At 36.3% G+C, this 15,000-nt stretch overlaps 1 protein-coding gene across 1 annotated transcript in view; it reads right to left on the bottom strand.

Moving 5' to 3' along the window:
* The window catches only part of LOC119587630 (cleft lip and palate transmembrane protein 1 homolog), a 16,528-nt gene extending 1,959 nt beyond the window's left edge, over window positions 1-14,569 (bottom strand). Inside the window, 8 exon segments of the mRNA XM_037936338.1 lie at window positions 386-561; window positions 1,037-1,200; window positions 6,460-6,615; window positions 7,284-7,429; window positions 8,316-8,522; window positions 9,312-9,573; window positions 9,789-9,976; window positions 14,433-14,569. Coding sequence (XP_037792266.1) covers window positions 386-561; window positions 1,037-1,200; window positions 6,460-6,615; window positions 7,284-7,429; window positions 8,316-8,522; window positions 9,312-9,573; window positions 9,789-9,976; window positions 14,433-14,465 — 1,332 coding nt within the window. The 5' untranslated portion in view covers window positions 14,466-14,569.
* Between the last annotated feature and the right edge of the window lie 431 nt (window positions 14,570-15,000).

Here is a 15,000-nt window from a genome sequence, read left to right as displayed (position 1 = left end):
GAGTTGAAATTGTCAGTTTGTTGTTGTTGTTTTTTTTTTTTTTTGCATGGTAAAAATGAGAAAGTGTTAAAACCGACTTAATCACACTTTCACTGGCAGAAAAATAATCTTTTGCCGTGATTGTAACAAAAAAAAAACTCATGGCATGTCCATACATACTCTATGGCATGTGCGTACATGCCCCCGGCAGATGGTCCTGCCATGCCATGGCATGTGACATGTACATGCCACCTGTCGGCAATGGGTTAAAGTCTCAAAAACTGTAGTATCAGAAATAAAACCTAAAAATAATTCTTTCTTCTTGTTCTCTATCATAACTAATAACTGAAAAGACTGTGGAGTCTCATATCTAACTAACTCAGAGACAACTAAAATTTCCACTTACCTTTGTGATCTTCCAGAGCTCAATGCCAAGCCCTACGAAGCACGAGACCTTAATAACAAAATTGGTCTCGTTATCAAGCACATACAGGAGGACCACAACAGACTGGAACACGTTGAAGAACACAGAGCGAACTGACAAGCCTTCAAGACTCTGACGATTGTTCCAAAACTGAATATCTAGGGGGAAAAAATTAATAAAATGTTACAAAAGTCAAAGTGTGTCATTCTTACAGGAGCAGCAATTATTTCACCAGTGCTTCTGGCTGATGAATACAAGAAATTCCGGCACATATTACCAGCCATCATATATAACATTTCACTCAAGACAACAGGTACTGAGCTTATCCATGGCAAATTCTATTGCAAAATCTTATAATTTTCTGTCTTTTGTTCACCTACTTTTTGCACTTGTTTCACAGAATTCTAAAATATAAAATTCTAGATTGAGGGTAAAACATACCTTCTGCTGTAGTAGCTGCTGCTTTCATTTTTGCAATTATGAATCTCTTTCCAAATGTGACACAGACCTCCTTATGCTGAACTAACACTCCTTATCTTTGTAATCCTGTTGTACTATGATTGAGAATTCAGGCAAAGACATTCTAAAATTCCTACCAAGACTTTCAAACACATTACTGGTAGCAACACGTACCATTCTTGAAGGCGAGGAACTCAAATACGGAGTGCAAGAGTGAAACGGCCATTGTGAGAGCCAGCAGGTATGGAGAGGTTTCCAAAAAGGCTTCCTTGATGGTATCTTGGTCTTCGTCATCCTCTTCCCCACCAAGGCCCTCCAACATAGCTGTGCCAGGCCATCTGAAAACCAAAAACAAAATCAATCTTCTGTTAATACCATCTACAAGTTAAAAGGGTTTTATCAACATACACATCTATGAATGTAAACACACCATGACATAGGTTACCAATCCCATTGAAATATAAGCTAGAGTTAGAATATCTACATAATTATATAAGAGGCACTGATCATCAAACATTTTTACATACCTGCAATCAAAGTAATATATGAGGCACTGAGAATGGGAGAAGCAAACCCACCACCTTAACAAAAATGTGATTCTTGTACCCCTCATTTTCTGTGAAATCTGTTACGTCTTATAGCAAGAAATGGTGCCTAAATTCACCTATCAAAGGCTGAGAATTAAGGTCATAAATATGGTGTAAAATTCATGGTCAGGGTAGAATCCAAACTTCAAACCAACTTATCTCAAAACTTGCTTTTGGAGAATTCACATCTCCCATTCTCAACACCTCGTATGAGAACCGAGAAATCTAAGGCATTCTGTTTAAAACTGCTATTTTCCCTCTCTACTTTCTTTCTGTAATAATCTTATATACATGCATAGGTTGCAAGGTAGGAAGGTAGATAGGTAGATAAGCGTTTAGGAAGGAATGTAGGAATGCAAGTAGGAAGTTAGGCAAGTGGAAAGGTAGGGAGGCGAGAAGGTGCTAAGGTGGGAAGGAAGTAAGTGGGAAAGAATGTAGGAATGAAAGAAAAAAGGCAAATAGGCAGGAGCGAAGGTGTGTGCCTGTGTGTCTGCATGTATGCTCCTCTGAGTGTACGTGTGTGCACCTCTGAGCATACAGGTGTGCACCTCTGAGCGTGCAGGTGTGCACCTCTGAGCGTGCAGGTGTGCACCTCTGAGCGTACATGTGTGCCACTGAGTAAGTGTGCACGCTTCTGAATGTGCGTGTGAGCCTCTGAGAACAGGGAGCATATCCTGATTGTTTATTTGTTTAAGGTTTTAGGATTTTTTCACAACTGAACACAACAAAAACTAAAAGAAATAAGTTGTCTGCATGTTAATGATAATGTTTTGTACAATCTACTCACAGTTAGCTAACAAACTTGATTCACTCTACACCACCTACTTGTAAAGTTTTGAAGCCCATGAACTGCCTATATAATGAATAAAAATGCAAAAGGCTACTCCTAACTGCAAAGATGAAGTACAAGATCTGATTATAATTACACGGCCTTTAGTGTTTCTTCAGATACTGCCAATTTTACTGTAAATTCTAGGAAAATAACTAAAAACAGCTGCAATGCCTCTGACACTATTTATCCAAGAGGTCGTAGCAAGAGACCTAAAAGTACTGTAATATTTTAATGGTTCTCATGTCTTAGCACTTCTTTTTACATTATTGTGCAGATGGAAGCATTTATTGTGACAAAGACTTCTTTCCAGCTTATACTTTTTGCAAGTATAATGACAACTTTAGTCTAAATGTGCTGGTTGTGTTTACTATAATGTTCAGCTTACATTTACAATCATGTGCACATAGAAACAATCTGAATACATGTACTTATGAAAAGGAAAACAGCTACAGTAAGAAATGAAAATGATTTGTGACACTTCAAACTCTTCACAAGCTCCTCTTCAGACAAATAATAAACCAAAATGGATCCATCTCGGTTTATTATGTATCAGAAGAGGAACTCGAGATGAGTTCGAAACATCACAAATCATTTTCATATCTTACTGTGGCTGTTTTGTTTTCCTTTTCATCTCTGTACATGTTTCTGTGTTTGTGTTTGTGTCAACACATATTTATAATATATCAAATTACAAATACATGCATATGCATGCATGTTTAGCAATTATCCTTCATGAAGGAAAATGTTAAGCAGATAAAATCTTTTTTGAACCAATCTCTTCTGTTCCCCTCCATATATCTTCAGGCCTGTCCACACAGGTGGGCATGAACAGAGATGATGTCATGGGCGGACAAATTACTCAGTAAACAAGTAGTTTCTTTACAGTTGCCCATCATGCCTACCTGAGTAGACAGACCTTTAATTTAAATCCTTGGAACTGCTGTGACATCTCATGTTACAAACCTTTAAAACTCAAAACTGTGGAACTGCTGGGATGTCTTACGATAGAGTAATGAATATAGCTGAAAATCATCACTGTTTTGTTTTCTGTCTGCTCAAAGCAAATGACCAATACCTCAAATTCTTTTGGAATTTCCTTAGCCTTTCTAATAACTTATTTGTATGCTATACTGGAATGTTAAAGTCTGCATTATCCTCTAAGCTTTGTGGGCCTCTACATGTGTAACATCTTTTTGCTAGATATAAATCATATCATACAAGAGTATTAACAATATCAATTTTAAACACATTATATTAATGTTTGATAGGCTACAGCTCACCACAATTCACTATACGTTATCTACAAGGCTTATACTTCTCTGATATATGTACACCTCTATTGCACTTTTCAGTAAGTAAACAATATACATCTTGTAGGCAGTAATGGTTGGATGCATATTTTGGGTATCTAAACACCCAAATAGGATGTGCATACTATATCAATATACTCAGGCGAGGACAAGGAGAAAGTTGCACCAGTATTCCCACAGGATAACAGTTTTTTCAAACAATGTTTTCAAGTCTCATAATGTAGTTTTTGATATGTAGCTACCACAAATGTTGCGTATATAAATACCACACACACACACACACACACACACACACATTCACAAAGACAGCACACACACACATTCACAAAGACATGCACACACACACATTCACAAAGACACGCACACACACATTCACAAAGACACGTACACACACACATTCACAAAGACACGCACACACACACATTCACAAAGACACGACACACACACATTCACAAAGACACGCACACACACACATTCACAAAGACACGCACACACACACACACACACACACACACACACATTCACAAAGACACACACACACACACACATTCACAAAGACACACACATTCACAAAGACACACACACACACACATTCACAAAGACACATGCACACACACATTCACAAACAGACAGACAGACAGACAGACACACTTTTTGCACCAGATCTCAAGGGACCTTGTATATGTGCTCATAGGTAGGTATACATGTATGTGTGTAACTAAATGGCTGGATAGATTGCGTGATACAAGCATTTATGTACACAAGCATATTCTCACATTTATATTTCTATATACACTGTAATATGTACATGTATGAATAAATAAGTACTATGTATATGTATACAAATATATGGATCATATGTGCTTTCTTGTGATAATCAAAAATATTCACTACTTTGTTTCTATTCTAAAACTAATTACTCTTGGAAGCATATATCAATATACAAAAGAGCACAATACTACAAAGCAAGTGTATGGTCAGCAATAAACAGTCAGCATCATCCTTATCTCCCTCTTGACCATCTATGGAAAATTGCCATCAGTAATCAAGCTTATATTTCTACTTTAATCATTCAGATAATTTCACACAAAAATAAAGCTAGAGATTTCATGGAAAAACTGTAACTATTTCTTCAATTGAACATTAGACAATTCCCACATGATTAATTTTACTTGCAGAATCAGATTACCATTATTAAAATAATCATTATAAATGATGCTAATACGATAATTTCTGAGTTCTTGTACAGAAGTAGCAGACACATTTGCCTCAGCACAGATATCTCATTAATAAATAGAAGTTAAAAAAATAAAATAAACAAAATGAAATAATCAGATCCCTTGTACAAAAATCCTCATACATTATTCTGAAAAGTAAGGGCAAAAATACGCTGAAAGCAGAGGAATAAGTGCAAAGGCAGAATGAGAGAAGTAGCATTTTATTGAGACATTCCAACATTTCAGAGAAATAGCTTATGCAGATGACCCAATCACCAGATAACAGACTGCAAAAACAAATACATACTACCAACAAAGCAAGCAACAATAAGATAAAGCAAGAAAATAACTGAAGAAAGACAAGTAATCAATAAACATAAAGAAAAAAATAATATCTTTGAAAGAAACCCACCAGAAACCCGAGCATTCATCAAGAAATTCTTTGTGGCTATTCATACGGACTTCCAGAGACTACTGCTAAGTCTTAAGGAGAAGAATGAACAATAAAGAAAGAGGAAGAGAGAACAAGGACAGACATAAACATTCCCATCCAAAGCATGCCCATACACTTGCAGAAATAAAAGAGAGATGAATCAGAAAGGTACACAAGACAAGATAGACAAAGCAGGTACAAGAATGAAAAATATACATGAACAAAATAATATCTCTAGAAAGACTATTATGCCTCTGGTTTTATCATCATCATCATCATCATCATCATCATCATCATCATTATTATTCCCAGTGGTTAAGTAACAAATTTGAAAGTCCCTGCAGCACACCCTTTTAATCAACCATTTAAATTAATGAAAATCAAAAGGTGGAGATGAACAGAATTCTGACTAGGTCTCCACTCACCACAGCCAATTCAAGCAGACTAGATCTTCAAAATGCAAACATCCATAGAAAAAGCTTCTTCACCACAATAAAAGCTACACTGCTAAAATCATTAAAAAGTGCAAATGTGCAAAAATTACTAAAACATCCAATCAATTGACATATAAGAATGAACAGATACATATACAAAGGGAAGTATATCAAAACTGTATCTTAGAAATCAATCACCACTCCATTAACTGAACTTTTATAGTTTTTCTCAAAGGAGGTGGTAAACCCCTAATATTACTGCCATCATTAGCCAAGCACAAGCTGAAGATGCAAAAAAGAATTTACCAGCTGCCTACTCTTGCCATGAAAATTGGTGACTTTTCTATCTTTTACTAAAAAAGTTGATTTTGATTTCTATCATTACCAGTGTATTTTCCATAATCATTAGAAGGAAAAAGATAATGCTGACTTTCAAGACCTATTCACCTTGGATCTCCAAAGTCCCATTCTTTAGAGAGAAGTTTAAAAAATGAGATCTATATCTTAGAACATTCAGTAACAAACCATTCACACACAAATTACAGAAAGCAAGAATTTCTTCCATCCCTCCTAAGCACTAAAAAAGTACAAAACCTAACCAAACGCACACGAGAAAGTCGCAAGATGAGCATGACTGACTTGATGACCCCCTCATTTTCCTCATTCCTGAACCAACTCGAAGGCCGGACACTCATTCTCGGCCAACCCTACCCACTTTGCCTCATCAAACAACCGCATGTCCACCACCTCCTGCTCCTCCTGAAAATCTGAGTGGCACTCATACCTGCTCTTCATGGCTTGGGCTGCATAGAGCTGCCACTTGAACAGTGAGAGAGGCTGGAAAGTGACGGTCAGGTCCAGGATCTCCGTGGTGGTGTTGATGGGTCGGTAATCTCTCACCAGGTTCCAGTAGGTGTTCAGGAATGTGATAGGCTTATATCTGGAACAAATAATATACAGTAGCTTTACACACAGAAGAATGTAAACAAAACCTTGTAATAAACTACCCAATGAACCATATCACAGGTTCCGGAAAAATCCAAGTATATTTATGCAAATTTATGCCCACACAAGAAACTATTCATATCACGCATTACTTACATAAGCAAACTTTAACTACTTCATGTTGTGATCATACTATCTATGCCTATTTTTATACCCTTATTCACCACAAACCAATAAAGCAACATTTTCAATAACTGTTTTTTTAAACATGCAAACCAATTGGCTTTTTCTCTACAAAAGAAACGTCTGAATTTTTTTAATTTGGAAACAAGAGCTAAAAAAATAAGTTTCAAAAAGCCTGGGAATAATCAAAATACTCTTGGTGATTTATCTCAAATCAATATTTTGAATTACATGTACCAAATAACACAAGATCTCAATGAATTTCAAATCTGTCTTCTTGGTTGGAAAGGCTGTAAAAATGCACATAAAATATAGTAAGATCAATTAATTTCTATAATCTATCTGAACAGAGTATCACTCATTTTTGTATCACTACAAGGCTAAATAAAACTTCTTTACATACAAATTACGCCATAGTTATCTTATAAGGCAATATATTGCAGAGCTTCAATGCACCATACAGAAAAACGCATTACCTACCTATCTGCAGCAGGTGTGAACTGTACATATTCATCGAGAGGAGGGGGTACAGCACCTTGGGTCCATTGTGTGAAGTCATGCACAATGTTGACAGTTATATTTGGATGCCAGTGTGAAATAATTTCTTCTTTCATGGTCTCAGCTTTCTGCAGATCATAAAGAAAGATGAATTTGCTTTGTTTCACGTAGAATGATCATGGTTATAGCTTATGTCCAATAATATGGGGAACAAAAGTAAGTCTTTACAAAAAAAAACTATTACCCAGTAACAAATATTTTCTGATGTAGTTTTTTTTCTTTTCTTTTTTTTTATAATAAACACCTACTGTTCTTTACATAGAAACCTATTGAAATTCTATAACATTGTGAAGGGAGGAGTGGTATACTATATTTGTACATACATAGTGACTGTTAACCTAACCTTATAATTTATTCCTATGTAATCACTGATTGGGATACACTTACATGCACAATCACAGTTTTTGTACAGTAGTAATTTTCAGGAAATTACAGCAGAGAAGCATGTCCAAAGATATAATTGAAGAAAAAATCTACTTCTATGAGATCAACAAATAACTAAGTAATATATATATATATATATATATATATATATATATATATATATATATATATATATATATATATATATATATATATATATATATAAATCTGTCAATTAAACTTACATCACAACAGTGCTTTATGACTATAAGGCTGAGTGTGATAAAAATGCAGTTAAACTGATTGACTGAAACTATTCCTCTCATTTCACCCATCTTTCACATATGGCAAACTCCCCCCCTTAAAATATTCATTAACATTCACATAATTATTTTCAACATCAGCACTATATTTTCCTTAAAAAATAAATAAATAAATAAATATGGAGAGTAAAAAGGAATAAATACAACAGATAACAGATATTGTTATCATTGCAAAGAGATACAAATGACCACACTAGAATGACTTCCTTTTCAAGGGACACCCAGCAATAAATTTGAAACAGAAACGAGAGCCATAGCATTAACTTACCATAACCTCCTCTTCTGATAATTCAGTTTCTCCAGTGATCAAGTTACTAGTTTTCCTGTATCGGCGACGCTTATATTTGTTAAGTCTTTGAGAATTGTATGTTGTGTATTTCCTATTGTAAAGGCCTTCTCCAGCTTCTGGATTCGGAGAAAAGCCACTTTTTACAAAATATACATGGACGAATAATGACCCATTGTTTCGTATATTCTGAAAAAACAAAAACAAAAACACAAATTATAATAGTCATTTGGTACACAATTGTCTACACTATCTAGGGAGGAATTACATACATCATAAAAAATTTACTGATCACAAATAAAGCAATTGCCACAATCCTACAAAATAATAAAAAGTAGTTCAGAGATTCAATTATTACTGATGGAAATAACTGGCAATTTCATTAATGACAACTATATATATTCAGTCCTCTGCTGACATGCCTTACTGGTTACACACCTATATGTGATAGAAAAAAAATTTAATAGTTGAACTTCATAACCAACTGAAGTTGGTTCCAGTTGGTTCTTAGTGCTCAAAGATGAAAGGTGTGTGTGTGTATATGTGTGTGTGTGTGTATATGTGTGTGTGTGTGTATATGTGTGTGTGTGTATATGTGTGTGTGTGTATATGTGTGTGTGTGTATAGTGTGGTGTGTGTTGTGTGTGTGTGTGTGTGTGTGTTGTGTGTGTGTGTGTGTGGTGTGTGTGTGTGTGTGTATATGTGTGTGTGTATATGTGTGTGTGTTTGTGTGTGTGTTTGTGTGTGTGTTTGTGTGTGTGTGTGTGTGTGTGTGTGTGTGTGTGTGTGTGTACATATGTATACATGTCTATGTAAACATGTATACATACATAGACATGTTTATGTATATATGTATGCATGTATATCCATACATACATACACAGACATCACATACAAACATATGTATATATATTCTACAAGTAGCTAATGACTGGATATGATGAAAAAGCTCATAAACCTTTATCCAAGTATTCTTACCTCTGTGGTGGGGATTTTAAGAGAATGATAAAAAGTGCCGTCACTGTCTGGCCCCGAAGTCCAGTCTCCATAAACTATATCTTCTTTTACCCACACTAAAGATTCTGGATCATCAAAGTCTGAGAATGTTTCTAATTCGGATATATACACATATAAGTCCAGATTATCACCATCTTGGAAGAGATTTAGGGCTGGTGTGCGAGCGCGTGTGACTTGCTGTCCCTCAGGGCCTCCCTGCGGACCAGTTGGCTGTTGTGGCCGTCTACGGAAAAGGAGATTTCGTACAGATGTAAAAACGTTAACCAATTCTACACCATGCAATATTTCAGCAACAACATCATCTCCTGTCCCTCCCTTCAAATAAGAAGCACAGATAGGAAAATGCTAACCAATTACACACCATGAAATATATCATAAACATTATCCTCATGACCTGCGTCTCCCTTCCAACCATGAAGAACCACAAGAAAACCTTACCTGAAGAATGACGTGATGAAGTAGATGATTATGGCTCTGATGATGAGAGATTTGGTGATTGACATGAACGACTCCCCTGCCGTGGGCTGGCGAGCCTGCTGGCCATTTTGTGCAGCTGCAGCATCTGATTCCGATGCCACTTGCTGGTCACCTTCGCCCTCGCCTTCGCCTGCAGCCACTAGCTCCCCCTGTGGATCGTCGATTTTGAATTTTCATTATTTGGTTATCCTCCTTCCACTAGAGCAGTGGCTCCCAACCTTTTTCACTCCGTGGCCCCACCAATATGTAATAATCTCCATTGCCCTGTTCAGTGTCCGTCATCTCTTCAGTTTCAGTATTAGTAGTCATGAATAGTGTAATGATGTCAATAGCTGGACAAGAACACTTCGGAATGATCCTAATTTATTGAGAAGTGTGGGATAATCATAAGTAGATACTGCATTAATTTATGTATGTGTATATGAATAGCATATCCATATAAATTTTATATATATATATATATATATATATATATATATATATATATATATATATATATATATATATATATATATATATATATAATTGAAAAATGCTATCTAATCAATATGTCAAGAACAAATATACCACTTATCAGTGTTATCAAATTCAGTGACTACATCTAATTTGTAATAATATGTTGATCTAATTTCTGTTGCAAATTAATCAAATAGAATAAACTCTTGAAAATACATATATATTCTATCAATAGGTGAGGTATGGCACTATCAAACAATAGTAAAAAGACTTGAATCAGCTTTTAAATTAGCCCAAGTTCAGATTATCAACAACTATGTAAAAAAAAAAAAAAAAACTGGGAACACAAGCCAACTCGTATTTTAGTCAGTGACACACCGCTGATCGGCCATTGAACTCTTGACGTCTTGTTCTATCTCTTGAACAAATTATCTATCACAGTTCTGCCTCATCAAACAGACTGCAAAAACCTTGCTACAATAGAATGTCACTAATCTGGAGGTAAACCTTCAATAATGGAAAAAAAAATTATATATATATATATATATATATATATATATATATATATATATATATATATATATATATATATACATATATATATATATATATATATATATAATATATATATATATATATATATATATATATATATATATATATATATATATATACATATATATATATATAAAAAGTATCACAGGAAAAATCCAATTCAACCTTTCCATTTAACATTCACTCTTAATCCAAGTATAAAGAAAGTCCACTGTACTTTTTTCACACTTCCAATTCTGTTTGTGCATCTATAGCTTCCCAAGCACCATGGATTCAATTACTACGTCTTACTGATTTCACCTGTTTATACTATTCCTTCCTGTTTTGGGGGATTCTTTTTGGTTTCTTACTATTATTATTTTTATTATTATTAATCACAGTAACAGCAGCATAAAAGAAAAATTTAGGGAATAAGAAAAACAAGTATGACTTCTGGATGAACTAAGCACTTGTGGAGCCATCTATTCATTAAATAAAATTAATAAACTAAAATCATTTGGACTCAGCATCAAAAAGGTTAAAATCCCTGATATAATCATAACATGAAACACAAAAATCACAGATAATAACCATATAAAATACAACTATAGACAACTTAATAATACATCACATGAAGAAAAACTCAACAAACTGCATATAAAGTTTACTTGACCAAGATTAGACTCATACGTGATCATAAAGGGTTTTGAAACAACTAGTGACAGGCCCTGGCTAGCAAATGCACTTTCATGGTTCGTGCAAGGATGAACATAGAATAAAACTTATGAAAATATAAACCATAGAACCTGAAAGCAAGGACTGAAATTTTGTGACAAAGGTAAGTATGATATAGAGGACTGACATAGATTCGTAGTCCTGGGCCACCCATCACTACTCTAGGATCAAGGGTAGGCTTTCCAACCTCTTGCTAAACCTGAAACTTCTAATCAAAAAGCGTACTTAAAAATGAGGCCACAACCATGAAGTATAATCCTTCTGAAACAACCAACTTGATTGAGAAGCAGCAGATGGCATTGCAAGTTCCCAGCCACTCAGGAATCCATTAGTAGGCCTAAGTACGACCTCACCATATTCCCTATTTCCTCATTTTCCATGAAAAATATTCTCTATAATCCTACTATTATTGATAGGAATTATTATTATTGATATTATAATCATAGATATTATATAAAGTTATTAACAACGCTATTAACTATAAATAATATAAAAAGATAATTTCTGAAAATCAAGGAAAATAGTAAACAGTCAAGTTATATAGAATTAATGATTGACTCGTCTAAAACTCAACGCAAAAAAATATTTCACACCTTTTCTGAAATTCTGGAAACTACCCTGCTGAGAAATTTTTGAAAGCCTTCGCTATACCCACCATTCAAAAAGCCAGACACAAGCCTGCACCCACAAGAATAGCTTTTTGTCTGAAATCCCAGCACTGTCTGAAAATCTACCTACAACTTGCAAGGGAACTTATAAAATCCATAGAGCACAATTTCAATAATTAAAGACAAAATAACTATACTACAGTGATAATTTAAGGTATAGTTTACAACATGACCCCAACATGAACTAATGAACACAAGAACCCAATCCTAAATGTCCCTAGACCCACCTGTAGCCATATTTCCCTAACTGGTGTTTACTTTACCCCGTACAGAATGAGAATATATTTTTTTCTTGAAAATATAGCTTCTGTTGATCTTCTATACTTTACCTATAATTAATTTCTAAAAGAAAAGAATAACTGTGCAATCAGTTATAGACCTCCTTTATGATTATAGTACAAGCTCTCTCTTCCCAGAATCTACACCAGTTTTGGTTGATGTTACTGAGGTGATGCACAGAGACAGAAGGAAATGGACACTGCCATCTTATAGTGCATAAAAAAAAAAACAATACAGGTACTGCTGCTCTGGCCTCATATTTACATATCCACAACACCCACACAGCGTTCTTATTGTTGCGTTTTCTGTAAGTTGGCACGAAGTACTAATAAAAGGGGGGTACAGGGGGGGGGGGGCTTGCTTCCCCCACAGTCTAAGGCATAAACAGAAGGTAGTAAAGGTTAAGTTTGTATTTTTGAATTCGCAAGATATCCTAGATTTGGGACTTCAGAGCGTGCATCACTCACAGTAACAAATATTTCATTGCTTTTACTGAAGCACTAAAGGCACGCAGCCTGTGGCTGTCACTTGATGAGGTCTCCTGGGTAACAATTACCAGACAAGTTACATCAACCAGAGCAGCACCACATCAAATGTTGTTTTATCCCTCCAAACTTTGCTTTCCACCAAAGGCCAACAAATCACCACCATTTATATTGAGGCAGAAAAAGAGAGTTTGGCCTAATTCTTTACTCACTGACAAACAACTAAGGGACTAAGAGCATTATCTCAAAGAAATATATGAGGTGGAGGTGTGATGACCACTCCCAGAGCACAAGTGGGGCCTACAAAATCGGTTATGTGTTAAAACTGAAGAAACCACAGCATCACTCGTTGTGCTGATCCTTAAACGGCATTTGCTAAGTAACTTATACTTTGTTGTGCAGACTATTTCTATAGTTAATGAGGGTATTTTTATGTATTCTTAACGACCTCTGTCTTTTTTTCTATTCCTGCAATATCCTATTCTCCAAAATCGTTCCAAACACTCTTCTGAAATCATCGAACTCCACAGCAAAAAATTATTTCTCCAAGAGGAATATATATATATATATATATATATATATATATATATATATATATATATATATATATATATATATATATATATATATATATATAAACTAAAATCCATGAATAGGTTAATGTTACCGAGGGCAATCCACAGCAATAGAGGGAAAAGGACACCATCATATATTAAAGCCCAAGAAATTGAGTCATAAACAGAGATACAGCTGCTGCACCCTCATATTTACCACAAAATGACAAAATATCCGCTGCATATCGCCGCCCAGAGACGAAGTCCACAACACCTTCAAACAGCCAGTTCTCAAAGTCACATTTTCAGTAAGTCTGATTTTTTTTTTTTTATTAGTCGGCACAAAGTGCTAATAAGGGGGAGAACAGGGGGGGGGGGGGTTTTGCCCCAAGACTAAGAAATAAATAGAAGACAGGAAAGGCTTGGTGTGGGTTTCTGGGTTCGCAGGATACCCCCAAAGTTCAGGGCTGTGGGAAACGTGCAATACCGAGGAAACAAAAAGCAGAACATCTGGTTCTGGGCTTCGTCGCGAGGGGCGTCGCCTGCAGATGCCCAGGACCCTTTCCGCCGCGACTCGGGGCTCATGGCCGAGGACTCCGGGTCTTATTCCCGAAATCCCGCTGGAAAATCATCCCTTTCGGGGGCCTCGTGCATCTAGGGAGAGCAGCTCCGGGCAGCAATGGGGGGGAAATAACGCTGAATCCGGAGGGACAGGAAACCCCCCCTCGAAAGGCTTAATAAACATCGAGGGAGGCTTCCTCGGCCGCCTCGCCAGGGACACCCAAGCACCTCTTCGCTCCCCTTCGAGGCCTCCGAGCCCTCCCACGCCCGGCTCCTCCCCACCACAACTACAGCAGGGACTACGAGCTGTCTCGACACGGCCAGAAATCTCACCCGATCGCTGGCAGGTTGGGAATTTTCAGTCATCTCGTCAGGCGGAGGAAGGCGTCGTCTGCTCGGGCTGCGGGTCGCTTACGCACAGAGACCGAGACACGTCGGCCGGCCAGCCTCGCCGCCGCGTTCGCACCTCGGCGAAAAACCCGGCGGGGGAAGCTCTCCATGGGGTAGCTCGTGAACTGGGGAGCAGTTTCAAGGGGGAAAAAAAAGAAAGTGGTGTGGGTGTATATGGTTTAGGAATGATATGTAAATGCGGGGGATGGGGGGTTAAAAAATATCATGTGATGTTGGTTGACTCAGCTTTTTTTTCTCCCCACTCGGGTTTTAAATCATTTTAGTACACGCCTTGAGACAGGAAATGCATATATTGTGTTCAAATGTAGTTTCGGTTTCAAATATCTATACGGAACAAAGCAAAACAAAGACACTAAATAAATCATGTCAAAATAAACTCAAACACAAATGTTCTCATGCACGCTGAGATTATATCCGGTTTTATCTGCCTTTTATTTGTTTGTAGACTAACCCTATGTCTATTTATCGAATCATCGATTGGTAGAAATAC

This window comes from Penaeus monodon, chromosome 3 (assembly GCF_015228065.2).
Source record: "Penaeus monodon isolate SGIC_2016 chromosome 3, NSTDA_Pmon_1, whole genome shotgun sequence".
Classification (NCBI taxonomy): Eukaryota; Metazoa; Arthropoda; class Malacostraca; order Decapoda; family Penaeidae; genus Penaeus; species Penaeus monodon.
This window is presented reverse-complemented; position numbering and strand designations above follow the sequence as displayed.